This window comes from Rana temporaria, chromosome 2, assembly GCF_905171775.1.
Source record: "Rana temporaria chromosome 2, aRanTem1.1, whole genome shotgun sequence".
Classification (NCBI taxonomy): domain Eukaryota; kingdom Metazoa; phylum Chordata; class Amphibia; order Anura; family Ranidae; genus Rana; species Rana temporaria.
In genome coordinates this window covers 260,207,472-260,227,387 of record NC_053490.1, presented here as the reverse complement: position 1 = coordinate 260,227,387, position 19,916 = coordinate 260,207,472, and the positions used below count along the sequence as shown (strand labels likewise).

At 43.4% G+C, this 19,916-nt stretch overlaps 1 protein-coding gene across 3 annotated transcripts in view; it reads right to left on the bottom strand.

Moving 5' to 3' along the window:
- Positions 1 to 19,916, bottom strand: part of LOC120926699 (NADPH--cytochrome P450 reductase) — an 84,088-nt gene that overhangs the window by 43,685 nt on the left and 20,487 nt on the right. For 2 of the 3 annotated variants that reach the window (XM_040336850.1, XM_040336851.1), the window contains exon 2: positions 13,225 to 13,426. In XM_040336850.1, the coding sequence (XP_040192784.1) occupies positions 13,225 to 13,412 (188 nt within the window). In that variant the 5' untranslated portion in view covers positions 13,413 to 13,426. Of the gene's footprint in view, positions 1 to 13,224; positions 13,427 to 16,189; positions 16,264 to 19,916 lie in introns of those variants that run through there. The other variant, XM_040336849.1, reaches the window with a different exon arrangement.

The window sequence follows — 19,916 nt, the reverse complement described above, 5'->3', positions numbered from 1 at the left end:
GCCCCTCCCCAGGGTACTCTTACCTTAGGCTCGCTGGAGGTAGCGTCAGTTGTCAGGGCTGGCTCTGGAGATGCTGCCGACATGACTGCAGGTGGCTGCTTGCTGAGAGCTTCTCCTCGCCTGTGCGAGATCCGACTCCCTCCAGCGTCCGCCCGGACCTCCTATCAGCACCGCGACCCGGAACCGGAAGTCGCGGTTCAAAGGGGAGACATCCGCTCTACGCCGGAAATGACGTCACCCGCCGTCCAGCCCGCTTGGTTCAAAAAAATTCTTTGCGGCCTGTAGTACAGGGCGAGCCTGGATGTCCCCCCCGCTGCGCCCCGCTGGACGAGATAGGGGTCCCCCGCAACCAGGAGCCGCGCTCGGCGTGGAAGGGGTGGCTAATGGTGGGCCTGCACCGCACCAGGATTCACCTGGAAGCCTCTGCTTCCTTAAGGTAAAATAGATGGCCTCAGTCCTCTGCCTGAATTGGCCTAGGTTCCCATGCACAGTGTCTCCCCACCGGAGGAAACACTAATACTGAGGTCTGGCAGGGGGAGTGAGAAATTTATGGGCTGGCGCAGTGTTTCCTAGAGGAAGAGGAGGAGTATCTCTCAATTGTGGGCTGTCCTGAAAGACGGGAGGGGAAAAATAGCACAACAAGACCTCTTAAAGCGGTGGTTCACCCTCCTTAACATCATTCTAGCATTACATTCGGCATCGTAGCGCGAGCTACAGTATGCCTGTCTGTATTTTTTTATGTCCGTACTCACTGTGTAATTGTATATTGAAGATTCCGACTCCCGCGGGGAATGGGCGTGCCTATGGAGAGGGAGGATGATTGACGGCCGGCTCTGGCACGTCACGCTCCCCGAAGACAGCCGGAGTAGGTCTCGGCTCTTCACGGCGCCTGCGCACAGGCTATGCGCAGGCGCCGTGAAGAGCCAAGCCTATTTCGGCTATTTCCGGAGAAGCGTGACGTGCCAGGGCCGGCCGTCAATCACCTTCTCTCACCATAGGAACGCCCATTCCCCGGAATCTTCAATGTACAATAGCACAGCGAGTACGGGGATAAAAAATGTAAGACCGGCATACTGTAGCTCGCGCTACGATGCCGAATGTAATGCTTTTTTTTTTTTAATAGGGTGAACCCCCGCTTTAAATATGGGATCAAAAAGACCTCAGATCTCATATTTACACTAAAATGCAATAAATTTAAAAAAAAAAAAAAAATCCCTTTAAAGCCCTGTACACAAGATCAGTTTGCCTGATGAAAACAGACCGATGGACCGTTTTCATTGGAAAAACCGATTGTGTTTTCCATGGGTGAAAAAAAATAGAACATGTTTTAAAATATTCCTATGGATAAAAAAAAAACGATAGAAAAAAAATAAAAAAAAATAAAAACGATCGTCTGTGTGGAAGTCCATCGATCAGAAATCCAGGCATGCTCAGAATCAAGTCGACGCATTCTCGGAAGCATTGAACTTAATTTTTACGTCACTGCGTTGGACACGGTCGGATTTTTGACCGATGGCGTGTAGGCAAGACTGATAAAAGTCAGCTTCATCAGATATCCGACGAAAAAAATCCATCGGATTAGATTCCATCAGATATCCGATCGTGTGTACAGGGCTTAAGAGCTATGGGCAGAAGTGACGTTTTAACGTCGCTTGCGCCCTGCAATTGTATGGAGCCGAGCGGGGGCCATCTTCCCCTCACTGAGCTCCATGCCAAGCAGAGGATAGGACGTGACTCCGGTAAGCGGCGGAGTGCACCGGAGAGCGGCGGGTGGGAGCGGCTATGTTGAGCCCCTCTCCCGCCACCGATCAAAGTGATCTCACGGTATTCCACTTTAAAGTGCTGCCATATAATGACGGCAGGCGGTGTGTAAGTGGTTGAAATAATCAAATGTTGATGCTTTGCAGCCTGAAATGAAGAAAATGTACCATTTATTGTTCTATCCAGCTGTATTTACTAACTAATAACATCCAAGTGAAAGATAGAACACCAACATATCAGAAAAAAACAGAACCACCGAGTTAGAAATAGGATTTCCCCTCTAAAATTGATTTGTAAACTGAATATAGTGTAGCCAATTACCGCTTCAATGGCACAGAAAACCATTTGATTTTCAACTGTGATAAGCTGTGGTCATTTTGATTAGCTCAGCATGAAAAGAGCTTTCCTGGAGCATTTTAGTCCCTGGTAATGTAACTGAAGCAAACCATCAACTATGGGTGGCAAGGCACTATTGAAACATCGCCAGGAGGAAAAAAAAAAAAAAAAATATGTTTAACCACTTCAATACAGGGCATTTTCACCCCCTTCCTGCCCAGACCAATTTTTAGTTTTCAGCGCTGTCACACTTTGAATGACAATTGCGCGGTCGTGTGACATGGCTCCCAAACAAAATTGACGTCATTTTTTCCCCCCCACAAATAGAGCTTTCGCTTGGCGGTATTTGATCACCCCTGCGTTTTTGTTTTTTTTTCGCTATAAACAAAAGAAGAGTGACAATTTTGATAAAAAAAAAAAACAACAATATTTTTTACTTTTTGGATTTTTTTTTTTATATATATTTATTAAAAAACACTTTTTTTTTCCCTCAGTTTAGTCAGATATGTATTCTTCTACATATTTTTGGTAAAAAAAAAAAAACGTCATTGACGCCGCCAGCGGCGGGCGCGCGCCCCTAGAGGCCTGGGAAGGAGAAGACGTCATATGACGTCTACCCAGAACAAAAGCCTCATTGTCCCACCGTCATATGACGGTGGGCAAGTAATTAAAGGCCTCATCAATGCCTGGAAGCACAGAGAAGTACATTAGGAAGGTATTTGGCAAAACACAGACCCTCCCTGGATCGGGACGTCACTCTAAACTGGATGAAAGAGCCAGGAGCAAACTGGTCAGAGAGGCTGCCAAGAGCCCTACAGCAACTCTGAAGCAGTTGCAGGAATTTATAACCAAGAGTGGTCATTGAGTATAACAAATTCACCACAAATGTGGCCTGTATGGGAAGGTTGCACGAAAAAAGCCACTCCTCAAGAAGGGCCACATTTAGTAAACACTGAGCCTTTCCAAAAAACACACCTTGAAGATCCAGAGGTCACATTGAAAAAAGTGTTCAGATATTTTATTTTATTATTAAAGCATGGAGATGTAATATCTTGTTATGGGGGGGGGGGGTGTTTCTAGCTGCCAATTTAACCCCAACTGTTCTAAAATAATCAGGGTTGTTATGGGGTTCAGGCTGTACTCCTAAACATGCAAGAAAAATTTGCATTTTGCTGCAGCGGGTTCCTGAATTGCACATGAGTGCAGGTCAAGCTTGCAGTGCCAATAATTATTTGCCCACCCCAGCGCTTGGAGAAGATGTGCATTTTGCCATGCTACAAACAAGCCAAAATGTCTACTGAAAAAACACCCGATGCTCTTCTACCAAAAAGGTTCTCCAGCTACTTTGGGTTGCTTCTCGCACCTAGGGCAACAAATTTAAGTGAATAGGCGCTTTTAAACACATGAAAAACCTAGCAGAAAAAAAAAATGAAAGCAGGAATGCACGTTCCCGCCATGCTCAGGTGTGAATGGAGCCTCAAACAAAACAGATCAGATTTAGAAGACAGAACATTTTTGTTGCATCCCTAATTTGGATTAGGATACATTGGCACTATGATTTGATCGGAATTTCAAAAAAACTTCACAAAAAGGATTGCATTGTTGAAGGTGTACTCAGGAACGAAAACTCAGATTTGATATATGATTAACCCCTTCACGCCGTCCGTACGCAAATATGCGGCTTTGGCTTGAAGAGGTTTTCCCGGGGCGATGCCTGCAGCTACACGCATCACCCCAGTAACGTTATTTAAGAGCAAAACCGTCGGCTTTCTTGGGATAACCACCGAAATGCTTTTAAGTGCAAAAATAGGATTTTTTGTACTCACCATAAAAACCTTTTCACTGTAGTCCATGGATGGACACAGTTTCTTAAATCTTGACAAGTGGGTTATGTTCCTGTTCACAGGAGAGGATCTCCTGTGAACAGGAACATAACCCACTTGTCAAGATTTAAGGAGCCGTGTCTGTCCATGGACGATAAGAAAAAGAGGGATTTGGGGTCTTAAAGACCCCTGATCCCTCCATAAAGAGTACCTGTCACTGACTATTACTGTCACAAGGGATGTTTACATTCCTTGTGACAGCAATAACAATTATCAGAATTTATATTTTTAAAGAGGCAGTGTAAAAAAAAAAAAAAAAAAGTTCCGACCCTTGCAGAAGCAAATGCAAGTCGCGCAAAGTGTAAACGGCGTACCAACCACACATGTGAGGTATCGTCGTGAATCAGAGTGAGAGCAATAATTCTAGCACAAGACCTCCTCTGTAGTTCTAAACTGGTAAACTGTAAAAAGTTTTAATGTGTCACCTATGGAGAGCAAGTGGTAAAGAAATTGAATAGACAGCCGCACTCCAAAAGAACCTTGAGTAAAAGAACCTTGATGGTTGTCTTTATTGTAAAACAAATAAAAAATAGCACTACAAAACACAGCAAAAAATGGGGATAGCAGCCTATGCGTTTCACACTATCAATTAGTGCTTAATCATGGCTTAGTAGTTTGTCGCTATTAAACGAGTGTGGGCAAATTCAAAGCATGACATGTTAGGTATCCATTTACTCGGTGTAACATCATCATTCACGTTACACAAAAATAAATTGGGCTAACTTTACTGTGTTTTTTTTAGATCATAAAATGGACCCATGCAACTGATCAATGTATTTTGGGTCATAAAATGTGTTTTTAATACATACCTGCAAACAAATTAGACCGTAGCACTAAACCACATATGTTAAAACAGAATGTGCTTGCAAGCCAAAGAAAAATATGTCCTGAACCAGTTCATATAAAATATCTAAAATCTCTGCAAATCATGCCCATTTCATGTAATTTATAAATCATATAAGACTGAATATAAAATAAGCCATAGTTGCACAGTTTGCAAGACAAGCTTCAAGCAGTCAGTTAATGCGTAGAAAGTTCTGCAATTTTATTTATTTATTTTTGGCAGGGGGATTTGACAGATCGGTCCTACTGTTCTTCCAAAAATTTGGCCACAAACACAGAAATATGAGATGTGCTTACAATGCTTGGTAAGCACTGTAGTCCCAGTTTGACACTGCAAAAAAAAATTACTTACAAGTGAGTGAATGAAACTTTGACTTTCAAAAAAGGAGATTCATCTTTAAACCTTCCAGTGTAAACTGTTGCATTGCCATTTTTAATAAAAAGGAACCCCCTCCCAAAAAAAAAAAAAAACCCTCAAACCAGACAGCTTGATTCAAGGAGACAAGATCGGGAAACCGAGAACAAAACTGAAAATTGCACCTGAATTCTTAACCATAGATCTTAGTTTTCCCACAGCCCGTAAAACGAGTTCCCTTTTGTTAGACAGTTATCCTATTTTGCTCAAAAGTTCACATCTGAACCTTCCCTGATGGGCCTCCTTACCCAGAAGGAATCCCTTAAACAAACACATTGCTGTAGTTTTGCTCAGCAGGAAAGCCAAACAGCAGATCTTCAAACATGTGTCTCTGTAATACAAGTATGCTAGTGGTTAAAAAAAAAAGAAGGAAGAAGGAGGTCATAATTGTGCGTATGCAAAAACCATTTCTTAAAAACTGTGCAGACGTGCCCAATATATACGTGCAAAGCTTCACTAAAACTCTCAAAAGGTGCTTGTAACTAAAAGTTAAAAAAAAAGGTGGAAATGGCCCATCACCACTAGAACTAGGTTACGCTCATATTTAGAGTGCAATAAGCAACAGTGCCAAGGGCAACTCCCTAAAATGCCACACACACCTCCAACAGCATGTGGAGGTCCTACACCCCTACAGAGACTGTCAGATTTAAATTTCATGTGGCTGTGCAAAGCCCTGCCTGCAGAGTCATATCATTCATTGATAGAGATTCTGAATGAATTGACCCCCCATCTGCCACCATGGCAGACAACGCCCAGTTCTCAATGGAAGACAAGGGCAGTGATCACAGCACTCACAGTCCATCTACACTTCCTCCAGCTCTGCAACTGAAAAATCTGAACTTTGGTACAGATTAGGAGCTGGAGTAAGGCCTAGTACACATGAGGAGAGTATCGGACGAATGATCGTCTGTTTTTTGCATGCTAGTTTGCATATCGAAAACTAAATAGGCGTTGTGCAAAATTCTTGTACAACAGAATAAAAAAGTGAAGTAATGTATTTATATTGTACTTTCAGACAAAATCAACGAAAATCGTACAATCTGGTATCGAACGAGAAAAAAAAAGGCGTTTGTCCATTTTGTACAAAAAGCTGGTGTAATAACCATCAGATTATTGTACTATCGCTTCACTGTTTCCAGTTTCTAACAGCATGTCAAGCAACAAGTCCTGCACTCTTAACCCCCCGGGGCACTGTACACTGATAATGCTCCTCCCGATGATCATACCGACAAGCTGCTCCTTAACGCGGTGTGTGTGTGCGGACAGCTTTCCTCCATAGCCAAGAACACTGCTCTTGCCTACACTGCCCTGTCCCCCTTACTGACATACTAAGGCAGGCTGCAAATGATGGGCACTGGCAGGCTGCATTTAAAGGAACCTGGTGAGGCTGCATTGATCTCCTGGTACCACGTCTGCAGTCTGACCATCTCCTGTACCACGCTCCAGTCTCTACCACGTCCCCAGTACCACATCCCCAGTCCCTGACCATCTCCTGTATAAAAGTTTTTTTTTAAAACAGTTACTTTCAGTGCTGTTTCGTCATCGGTTTTCGGCCTAGTGTATTTTAAATTTTCGGTATCGGTACCAAAAAAAAAAAAAAGCCCATTCGGTGCATCCCTATTAGTAATGCTTTGCGGGCCCATTTGCAAAATAACTGCATATTTTTTCTTGCAAATATACAGTATGTGCATTAGTTATTTTTTGGAAAAAGGTGTAGTTAGCCTTTAAAACCCTGCCACCACATCTTCGAGTTCCTAAATAACCAGAACGGTATTCAATATATAGACTTGTAGTAGTTTATATCCTTAACCACTTCAGCCCCGGATCATTTGGCCGCCAAATGACCATGCCACTTTTTGCGATTCGGTACTGCGCCGCTTTAACTGACAATTTCTAGGTTGTGCGACGTGGCTCCAAAACAAAAATTTATGTCCTTTTTTCCCCACAAATAGAGCTTTCTTTTGGTGGCATTTGATCACGTCTGCAGTTTTTATTTTTTGTGCTATAAAACAAAAATAAAGCGACAATTTAAAAAAAAAAAAAAAAAAAAAAAAAAGCAATCTTTTGTACTTTTTGCTATAATAAACATCCCCAATTTATTTATTTTTTTAAAAAGCGATTTTTGTCTCAGTTTAGCCTATAAGTTAAAAAATCCCAAATAAAAGAGTATATTGATTGGTTTGCACAAAAAGTTATAGCGTCCACAAAATAGGGGGTAGTTTTATGGCATTTTTATTTTACTTGTTATGGCAGCGATCTGAGATTTTTATCGTGACCGACATTATGGCGGACACATTTGACACTATTTTGAGACCAGTCACATTTATACTATAAAAATGCACTGATTACTGTATAAATGTGACTGGAAGTGAAGGGGTTAACCAGTCGGGCAGGGGTGTCAAACTCAATTTCATCATGGGCCGCATCAGCATCATGATTGTCCTCAAAAGGGTTGGTTGTACCTGTAAGATTAGATGTCCAGCGCATCCCCTCCCCTTGCATTAGATGTCAAGAGCCACCCCACCATCAGAAGTTGAGTTCCCCACTCTCGTTTGCATCACAGTGCACCCCCTGACCTTATGCTGCTGCTAGGAAAAAGCTGGATACATTGCTTGAAAGAAGAAAGTAAGGGTCTGGAGTAGGACCAGAGGAGGCCTGGAGCTCTCCTGCAGTTGCAGGAGAGGTGCGAGGGCCACATGAAATGGCCTGCAGGGCCGGATTCGGCCTAGCGCTTGACACCTGTGTGTTAGGGGGCATGGCTTACTGTGACACGTCACTGATCGCTGCTCCCGATGAGAGGGAGCAGATGATCAGTGTTGTGTCACTAGGCAGAAAGGGAAAAGCCTTGTTTACAAAGGCATCCCCCCGCTCTGCCGTTTCGTGATGGAGAGCGAGGCACGCCCTCTAGGGGACAGGTTCAAAGCAACATATATATATACACACACACACACACGTTGCTTTGCCTGCCCGTGCCATTCTGGCGACTTTAATGTGCGGGAGGCAGTCAGCAAGCGGTTAAAGTAGAAGTTCATTCTAACACTAAAATCTGTAAATCTATAGACACCCGCTTTCCAAGACTAACCTATCTAGCACTGTAAAAAGAAAAAAAAAGAAAATTAAGAAAATCACTATACATAGCTTTTTTGAAGCTGGTCCGGTCCCATGCTGATCTGTCAGCAGCGACTTTGCTTTGATGGCGGGTGCAGAGGAGGCACAGATCACTCAGCGCATCCATTCGGAGAGCCAGTGGCTGTGCGATAGTCTGATATTGCTTTCTTGCGAGTACCCATCAATGTTATTAATAAATCAGTTTTAATTGTACTTCACTATGTGATTTGCTTGCTTCTTTCTGACTAGATGCTAATGTCACTGAGGCAGGTTTATGTATGCAATCCAGTGGCTGTGTGAGGCATTTCATTCTGAAGTTCAACAGATTTGAGGCACATTTAACTGTGCGAGGGGGAACTTGAGCCAGCCTTCCAGACGTAATCCATCATTCTAAAATCTCTTATGATATAGGGGTCTAAATGTTTGGCAAGCTGCTTTATTTGTATAAAGGTGGCCGGGTGCATATTTAGTAAAGAGTTGCTGCAGGGGATCGTTTCAGGATGAAGAATTGGGGAGGGGGCCGATAAATATGCAATTGCTTCAGAGCATGGCGCTGTTGACCCCTGCAAGACTGAACATAGCCTCTCTGTCTTCTCGCAAGCCCTCATGGGTAGGTTCCCCTTCATCGCCAAACACAAAACCATCTGTAAGGCTCTCCCACAGCAATCCAGAGCCGCCAAAGTCATATCCCTTCGGAGAGCCTTCTGTTGTCTCCCCCAATTATTCTTGCTCTGCATGCCACTGCAGAGCCCGATATTGATTGTTCGGTTCCATCTCCTACTGGACCAGCCTGTTGAACTTGGACACCCATTGCTCCTGGGGCTGCTCGCCCATGAATGGCATCCGCAACTCCGTTGGTCACTGGCCTGTTCCCAGCAACCTGGAGGCCTCCAGTCCAGAGCTCCACCCGATTCTGCTGCCTGATCTCCAGGTATTGATCCGCAGACACAGACCTGGGGTAATACTGAAAGGGCAATCCACAGGACCCCCTCGAACTCTGATGCCAGATCCATATCTCCGCTGGGGCGACCTGAGACTGCTATCCTGATCTCGGATCCCAGTGATGGTTTGGACGTGTTTCACCAACGTAACAAACCCTGTACTCAATAGGAGTATGTCCGCCCATATTAGCTTCCAGCACAATCCACGATCCCTTAGCCCACCCAGTCACTAGTCATAACTCAGCGTAGGGTGAATAACAGCATAAGGCTTTATTGAAGAACACAAGCATATATCCCTGGAGACAATCCCCCTCCTTGTTGCCATAGAGACACAGGGTGGGATAAACTTTACATCCAATCACATCAGTACATTCAAACTTAACACATCTGTGAACACTGGTTGGCCATCTGTGCGAATCGAATCGGAGGGCCTATAGAATAGCCGTGACCTGTCATCCGCCTGCTCCACTCATTGTGGCCCACGACTGGTTACCAATTTTGCTTAAGTGGCCCTCGCTCTTCAAAAGGTTGGGCACCCCTGATGCAAGCCAAAGCATCTGCTTGTACAGTATTCAGAACTGCAATGTGTGAAAATACTGGCATTCCAGTTGCTAAAAAACAAAAACCACCACACTACTGTATTAACAAACATCATGCAAAATGCATGCTTGTTTGTGCAAAAATTTAATGTCAGTTAAATAGAGGGTATTGCACCTACTGAGAAGTGCCAAGGGTGTATGCAGAAGGAGAGGAATTTTATAAGTACACTGCTTTAGCTTGCCTTAATGTTCTTTTTCTGTACTTAACACAAGGTTTCTACATGTTTTGAAACCATTAAATACAGTAGAAGCTGCTGTACGCGGCCCCCACCTACGTTCCACCTCTGTTGGGCCTGTTGGAAAGCGCAACGTGCTTCGCGCATGGGCAGTAGGAGCTTCACTGTTTCCATTGCGTTAAATGGCGACAGCAGCACCCGACAGCCAATCTGAAAATCGACTGGAGTGACAACATCGGACTCCCTGGACAGGCAAGTGTCCATATTTCAAAAAAAAGTCAGCAGTTACAGTATTTTTAGCTGTTGACTTTTACTGTACGTCCCCCCCCCCCCCCCCCCCCCCAAGGCAGAACACCGCTTTAAGTTAAACAAGACACCTGCTGCCTCGTAGGCTTCTCTCTATTATTCACATTTACTAGGTTAATTGTGCACCAGGGAGATAACTTCTGGAGCTCTGACGCTGCTCAATGTGGTCTTAGTTCCATCAAGAGCAAAGTCGCTGGAACTGCTGGGTGGATGGGCGGCAGAGGGGAGTGGAGGGCATAGCTGCTGTGTGTGTGTGCGCTTCTCTCCCCTCAGAGCTGAAGTGTGTCCCTCGGGAGTGCATCAAACCTGTCAGGTATAAAGCCCCATACATACAGGCCGACATTGGCAGGTTAAATAAAAAACGGACAATATTTGGCCAGTGTGTATGGCAGCCGGCCTGACAGAGGCCTTCTGTCGGAGGAGCATGCTGGAAAACCAGCAGCCGACCAGCTCCCCATCAGCGCTCTCAGCCAATGGCTGAGATGGCTGAGATAGCTGATCGGAGTGTTCTGGCGGGGGGCATCCCCATCAGAACAAAACTGCTCAGCTAGGGGAAGTTGCTGGACTAACGTCAGATTATTAGTACAACGTACTCATAGCGTGTACCAGGCTTTAGTAATAGAGAGAAGTCCTTGAATTGAGCTTTCTAACATTTTTGTAGGCAATTTGTTTTGCATTTGCAAGGTATATAAGCACTGCCATTTGTATTCATTTCAATATTCCTTTGCCACAGAAATGCTCTGATCAATGGCTGTGTGGCAAACACTGTTTTTACTATCTTCATTGTTCTGAGTCTTACCAGAATCATCCTCCTTTTCTATACTGTCACTGAGGAGTCTTGCCACCCCTGCTCTGATAACATAGTATACAAATTCATGGAAATAGATCTGACAGAAGCTTGTCGTAATATGATTTATTACTACATTTCCAGTATTTTGTATTCTGCAGTATAAAATTACTGAAAAGCAACATTTTATATTCATACTGTCATTTACATATTACATTTTTAAACCATAAAACAAAAAAACAAAACAAAAAAAGGAAGAGGTTTTACTAAACATTTAGCAACTTTGTAAAACCAAGCTTCATGTAAGAGTTTATTTTCAAGCTTTGAGGACACCTAGAGGAAATGTTTAGTTATCGCCACAGTGGTGGGATTTTCCTTGTTTCAGTTACATCTCAAGACCTAGAAATCTTAAAACACATTTTTACTAAAAAAGGTCATGAATATTTAATGCCATTGAAATGAATGATAAAAGCCAATTCTAAAAAAAAACAAAAAAAAAAACAACATACATGAATAATGCAGTTTTGTATGTTTTTATTCATGTTTGGCCAGTTTGCTCTCCCAAACACCTGGGTGACGTCTGTATGTAAACTGTAATTTTACAGTGATACCACTAGTGCTAGAATCGCCAAAAGACATATTCCTGGCTGGTTTGTTTACAAACAGAAACTGGCCTGAAATCTGTAATTTAGAGGTGCCAAAGCTACAGTTACTAAAAACGCCTTTCACACTGGGGCAGTGTCAGCATTAGCAGTAGTTTCATCGGTGCTTTTCGACCACTAGCGGGCGCTTTTAACCCCCGCTAGCGGCCAAAAGGGTTAATAGTGCCTGTGTTGCAGCGCTGCCGAAGCGCTTTGCAGGTGCCTTGGCAGCGCTGCCCATTAATTTCAATAGGCAGGGTGTTTTGGGAGTGGTGCATACACCCTCCCGCACCACCCCAAAGATGCTGACCTTTTTCCTGTCCTACAAGCACACCACCCCAGTGTGAAAGCACTCAGGCTTCCACACTGGGGTGGCTTGAGAGGCGTTTTTCAGGCGCTATTTTTTAGTGCTAAAACGCCTGAAAAGCGCCCCAGTGTGAAAAGGGTCTTAATGACAAATTCCCAGATGCCGTTTGTAAATAAACCATTTCACTTTTAAGGGGCTGGTTCACACCATGAATTGCATATACACACACTGTGCCTTCCTGTGCAATTCACGTGCTTTCTGGGTGCAGTGCAATCGCAGGCTATTCATTTGAATTGGCTAAAATTGTGCAAGACTGCACCAAAACGTAGTGCCTACACTACTTCATAAAATGCACAGCAACTGGATTGCATGGTACCACTGTACCATGCTAATTCGTGCACACAAACGCACTGTGTTTGGGCTGTCATTAGGTCAACACCGACACCGCTGCAGATGACAAGTGCAGTGCGTTTAAAACGCTTTGTGGGAAACGGGTGACGCAACACGTGGTCTGGTGGGAACTTGCCCTTAAAACATTAAAATCATACTGCTCCATAATTTCACATACATTTTTTATATTTTTTCCTCTCTTAACTAAAGCTTGCAAATCAGCCTTGAAATAATTTGGGGGCTGAATTTGGCCCTGAAACAGAGCCAAAGAAGCACAGCATTTCTGTGCAGTGCACGCCACAGCTGCCTTGAAGATATGTGAACCGGCCCCATAGACAGCTGGTCAGTATATACACAATTGTTTCCCCATCATTTACTTAAAGACCCAATAAATGTGAGGTCCTTTACTCTCCCATTGGCCTTTGGTGTGTGGGTATACGCACCTGGTTTCAGTTTTTAGTGGAAGTTCAAGGCTTGCAAACTTCACGCTGTGTTTACTAAGCACCCAATGAACCAAACTTTGCCTGGTTTGCTCATCACTACGCAAGTGTGAAGGGGCTCTATATTAGCTTTGGGGGAAAAAATTGTGGGACTATGGAGTGCAGTGAGGTTTTAAACTCAGATTGGTTGCCTTAACCCTAATAAACTTGCATTTTAATGAAAAGGTACTTTGCCCAACATTTGTAGTCAAACTTGCATTTCCAAGCAAAATTAATGATAAAAACACTTACACTGTAGGTTGGATTTTAGTGAATTCAACCGTCTCCTCTTTCTTCTTGCGGAAAAAGAACCAGTAACTCAACACGCCAACAATGAGTGAGAAAAGAAAAAGATCTGCCACACTAAACATGGTTTCCTCAGCAGGGATGTTCCCCTCCTCTGCATGGCACACATCTTGGTTAGCACAGGATTCACCCATATTTATTTTGGACACTGAAAGAAAATGAAAAAGTGTTAGTAAACAAATCCAGCAATCTTGGCTCATGGGGTCAAAAAGATATGGACATTGAGATTCAGACTAGGTGGCTAAATTCAGAGCATTTGTATGTGTGCGCGCATGCATACAAGCATGGAAGATATTGTCCTTGCACTCTGACACAATGCAAGAAAAAAAAAAAAAAAACATGCAACACTACATTTGAACATAAAATGTTTAACACTTACAACCTTTGAAGAGGACGAGAGATCAAAAGAGGAGCCTGGTGAACTTTCACTATATGTGGAAAATACGCACAGACACTGCACTAGTCTAGAGTTTACAGCAGGTTTTTGTTTGGTGATCACTAGAAAGTCACACAAGAGTAGGTTTTCTTCAGGTAACAGGATCCTTGAATGACTCCACTGTACAGATAATACCGGCTATGTATGCTCCATACTCAGATTCTGATACAGGACAGACAAATACCTATCGACACCAAGACTTTTCTGCTGTCAAACTTTAGTACATTATTACCCTGTAATATACTGCGTCCCATTATGAAAAAAAAAAAAAAAAAAAAGAGAAGAAGGAGGAAGACGTGAGAGATGACATTCCATAACGCAATCTCCATCTACCATGGACAAACTCATCTTAATCTTTGGACCTTCAGCCCTGGTTCACACTGGGCTGCGGGAGTGAAGCCGTGCGAGTTCAGCTGAACTCGCACGATTTCACTCCCGCTGGCAGTCCCGATTTCGGCCGCGATTTAAGAGACATCTGTGCAGGTTTCTGCACAGATGTCAATGTAAATCGCGGCCCGAAATCGCAAAAAGTAGTACAGGAACTACTTTTTGAAATTGGTGCATCGCCGCACCGATTAGGATGGTGTCATTGCCAACAAATGCCGCCGATTTGAGATGTGATTTCACATGTGAAACCAAAACCTCTATTTGTGAGAAAAATTATTTGGGTACAGCGTCGCACAACTGCGCAATAGTTAAAGTAATGCAGTGCCGTATTGAAAAAAAAATGGCCAGGTCATGAAGGTGGTAAACCTTCCAGAACTGTAGAGGTTAATAAGTTATTGTTCAGCTAAACAGGAGTATAGCTGGGCATAAATTGTAGTGGCTATGGCATCCATCTTGAAATTGAAAAAAAAAAAAAAATAATAATTAGGGGTTTACTATCTATTGGAACTTTCCATACCACTACAGAATCTTTTTTGCCAATGTGAACGACCTTACGTTCTGATAAAGAGCAAGATGAAAAAATAGAAACATAAAAAATAAAAACTTTACAGATCTCCAAGGCAGTAACCAGGACAAATGAAATTTACATGGTAAATTGCAACTATGCTGTATATCATAAAACATGCACGGTATGTCTAAGTTCAAGGTTGCTTTGGTATTTAATCAAACAAAAAAGGTAATACACAGAGTTAATTGTCTATGACAAAGGTTGTCATGCAGTTCTAGTGAGAAAAGAAAGTTGTCAGCTGGAGTCCAACAAGGACAGATTTTTATAGCATTGTCATCTGCCTCTGTATAGTGCATAGTTAAGCAACAGCAATAAAATGCACAACATGGGAAGATAATGAGTTTCATTCATAGCTGTGGAATATACTTGCTGCTTAGCAAATTAATCTCTAAAGGAGACAGGATGATGAAAGAATAGGGACACATTCGTACTTTGCTCTCTTCAACCTATCTAATCTATCCTCAACATGTGGTTATTTTAAAGCTTTAAACCACAGGTGTCAGCTCCAGCCCTCCTCCAGACCCCTGTTTTCAAGCAATGCATCCAGCTTCTTCCCAGCAGCAGCATAAAGAAGGGGTGCACTGTGATGTAAAGGAGAGTGGGGGACTCAACTTCTGACGATGGGGTGGCTCTTGACATCTAATGTAAGGGGCGGGGAAGCTCTGGACATCTAATCTTACAGATACAACCGGCCCTTTTGATGACATCATAATGCTGATGCGGCCCACAATGAAATAGAGTTTGACACCCCTGCTTTAAACCCTCAAACACAGAGATTTGGACTCCAGAGATACTTCAGTTACTGACTTTTAGCCCTGGTTGACATCGGAGCGATTTGGCATACAAACTGAAATGTTAAATTTGAAGGCAATGGCACCTTCTGAATCGGTAGTTTCTGTATTACTTTTGGTGACTCCAGGGTGCAATTTCACGCAGATGTCTCTGAAATCACCCCCAAAGTCAGGACTGTCACGCAGGAATGAAACCATGCAAGTTCAGCTGATCTTGCACAATTTCGTTCCTGAGGTCAGTGTGAACCAGGGCCAAGTGACTTTCTGGACAGCTTTCAAATGCTTTCCTAACAAGTGAGGTCTAGCTGGAGAAGCAGCTAGAAGTCAGTAGGTCTTTGCAGTCAGGGACCCAACAATCACACTGCCTGCACACCAAGTGCTCCGTTTCAGCAAGCAGGCACTTGACAGATTTTCCTTGCAGTAAACTGTGGTGATGGGATTGGTGTAATGCAGGTTTAAACTTTTTTTTTTTTTTACTAAAAAAATTACGGTAATTTGAAATTAATCTTATTTATGGTTCCGCACATCAGCAAGGTGTATTCAATGCCATTTGGCGTGCTGTGCAAAAAAATGCAGCACTCTTGTTGTGATGTGATCGGGGGACTTTAAAACGTTAAGTTCACCTTTGTACACTAAAGCTAAAATTCCAGCTCCTCTATGCACCAATATAGCATTCATGTACTTTTTTTGCAAAAATATCAACGTTCAATTAAATCTATAGACACTTACTTTTCTTGTGCTCATCCATGAATCCAGACGTTTCCATTAGTAATGTCTTTCTTCTTCACAGACTTGAAGTCATGACACAGGAAGGAGTTGACCAGCTGACCTCATTAGCACACACCCTGCATCATCCACCCTCCCACTCCCAGGTGCACGTTTTTTAAATGAAATGCAATCAGTGATCACCCTTCTCACTAAATATACAATCAGACTGCATAGTGTATGGCCCATCTTTATACAAGTACATAGGAGGGAGTGGGCAGAAACACTCAGCTGTCAAGCTCCATTCACATCACTGCATAGCGGAACTCACATTTCCACATGCGTTTTTTTGTTTTTTTTAGCGAGGTGGAGGCATTTGAGCACCTGAATGGGCTCCCCTACACACAACAAATCGCCCCAAAGAAGCTTCATAACTATTTTTTAGAATGGAGCTTGGTGTGTTTTTCTGCGATTGACTAGATAGGGGTTTCCTCCTATTATATAAATTTGGTAAATCTAAAAGAAGATTGTATAGTGTGTGGCCATGTTTATACACCTAAAATTACTAGTTGCGCTTTCAGTGCCATTAACTGTTAACGGCATAAACACAGAAGCATACACATTTTGCCATGTGTAAAAACAAATGGCAAATGTTTTAAAAAAAACACAGTAAAAAATACACAACCCATGAAATTGGTGCAATAACACAAGAACAATGAGGCTCCATTTGTCCATCTGTGCGTTTCCCTGCAGTGCAGAAATGCGCCGCACCAAAATTTTCAGTAAAAAAATAAAAAATGCACCAAGCTTCACTCTAAAAAATAGTTCTGAAGCTTCTTTGGGACAATTGCTGTGTGTAGGGGAGCCCATTCAGGGTGATGGGCTGCCCAATGTGTGAGGAGTAAAAATGCTCAAACTCCTCCCCCCTCGCTAAAAAATTCCACGCATGTAGGAATGCAAGTTCCCACTATGCAGAGTTGTGAACGGGGCTTGACAGCTGAGTGTTTCTGCCCACTCCCTCCTATGTACTTGTATAAATATGGGCCATACACTATGCAGTCTAATTGTGTATTTAGTGAGAAGGGTGATCACTGACTGATTGCATGTCATTTAAAAAACGTGCACCTGGGAATGGGAGGGTGAATGATGCAGGGTGTGCGATAATGAGGTCAGCTGGTCAACTCCTTCCTGTGTCATGACCTAAAGTCTGAGGAAGAAGACATTACTAATTGGATTCATGGATGAGCACAAGAAAGGTAAGTGCCTATAGATTTAATGGAAAGCTTTGATATTTTTGCAAAAAAAAAAGTACATGAATTCTACATTGGTGCATAGGGAGCTAGAATTAAAAAAAAACATACCCTTTAAAAAGGTGAATGACATTCATCCAGAGCAGAAAAATGTCCATCAATGCACATAGGGGTTGATCTGCTAAAACTGGAGAGTGCAAATTCTAGTGCAGTTCTGCACAGTAGCCAATCAGTCAAGGCCTAACTGAACAGGCTAAAGTTAATTGGCTACCATGCACAGCTGCAGCAGATTTTACACTCTGCAGTTTTAGTATATCAACCCAGGAGTGCAAATGAGCCCTCAGGTCATCATTGTACAGCACAAAGTAAATTCAAGCAGCATATGCAATACTATTGGTTTGAATAGGCACACAATACAATGAATACACATTTATCATGCTCCTGAATATCCAGGCTGAGCGTCATACCTTGTTGCACAATCTAAATAAGGTTTTGCATACAGTATTTTCCCCCAATCTGTAACAATGTGCTTGCTAAGGAATCTCACATAAACACTTTTAAAAGAATTACTGTGTCATGCTACATCTTTCTTAAAAATAAGGAAGGAAATCACATTCTATCCCATGTGGTTTTCTGATGACTCTCAATGAGAAAGATGCCATTTTTATTATGCAAGCGTTACTCAGAAGAAAATAAAGATCAGCATGGTCTCAGGAAATCTGAAGCATGGATCTACAAGTTGGGTATGCTAGAGACAAAAGCTGTGCCAACCGGCTATTTTTTTTACACCTTCAAAAATGTAGTGACTTTTACATTCAGTGCATGTGACTGAATTGGCGATATATATCAAATTGCTGGAAATTTAAATGCCAGAGATCAAGCACAAATGATGCAAATTCTATATGCCATTTTTTGTGGAAATCTTGCACTCCCTAAACTTCCCACCAACCAAGGGGGACATTAGGGTAGATTGGTTTCTATCAAATAGTGCCCACGCATGCGCAGTACGAAAGGCCACTCCAGTTGATTTCCCGATCAGCTGGCATGATGTCACCATAGCACAAGCACACATTGTAGGAGGCATTTTTCGATGGGAGATACCATTTGACAGGCAGAATTGAAAGCTCTGAAAACAGTGGAGGGAGACCGTAGTTGTCAGATTGAGCCTCGCTTTTGCGGGGCAGGTTGTGGCTGTGTTGCAGGGCCGGTTTTGTCTGTTTTGCACCCCCCCTTAGACACAGGCAAAACCTGCCATTCAACACACCAAACCGACCCTGCAACAAAGGCAAAACCAGACCTTGAGCACACTGCAAGACCCCTCTCACACTGGCTCAGTTTGCAGGCGCTATAACACTAAAAATAGCGCCTGCAAACCGACCTGAAACACTGGAGCGGTGCGCTAGCAGGACGGTAAAAAATGTCCTGCTAGCCGCTCCAAAGATGCAGTGTGTATATCGCTCCTGCCCATTGAAATCAATAAGGCACCGTGGCTATACAGCCTCAGCAGAGGTGCTTTGCGGTGATTTTTAACCTCCTTCTCAGCCGCTAGTGGGGGAGGGAACTGCCCGCTAGCGGCCGAATAGCGCCGCAAAATTGAGGGTAAATTGCCAACGCCGCCTTAGTGTGAAAGGGGCCTAAACCTACCCCGCAACCTCGAAAGCACAATGTGACAACTATGGTCTCCCTCCGCTGTTTGCATAGCATTCAATTCTGCCCTTTAAATGGTACCTCCCATTGAAAAATGCCTCCTACGATGTGCACATTGGTGACGTCACGCCAACTGATCAGGAAATCAGCTGGAGCTGCCTTCCGTACTGTGCACGAGTGGGCACTTTTCGACGGAGGGCACTATTCGATAAAACACCGGCCCCATGAAGTGTTGGAAAACCACTGATAAAAATACTTAATTTGAGGATGGAGAGTGCAGAGTACAAACCACACACTTTTTTTATCTAACACATTAGTGTATAGATACTGCAAACTGGTAAGGGGCCACAAGCAACTCTTTAACTGTTCACATTTTAGGAGCACTACAGATTCCAATTTCCCAAAAATCATGAGCATAAGTTGGTAGGTTTCTTGTATGCCTATGCCTTATGATCAGCATGGACCATACACCACTCCTCCAAGCACTGTTCTATATCCATCCAAGGTTATGGGTCTATAAAAGTCCCTTTTACAAGGCCACTTAAAGCGGTAGTTCACCCACAATCCCATGATGTTACCATCGAGACAGGCATTGTAGCGCGAGCTACAGTATGCCTGTCCCGATTTTTTTAACCCCGTACTCACCTTGTAGTCGTCCATCGTAGATTCCGGCTCCCGCGGGGAATGGGCGTGCCTACGGAGAGGGAGAATGATTGACGGCCGGCCCTGGCACGTCACTCTCCCCGAAGACAGCCGGAGTAGGTCTCGGCTCTTCACGGCGCCTGCGCACAGGCTATGCGCACGCGTCGTGAAGACCGAGCCTATTTCGGCTATTTCCGGAGAAGCGTGACGTG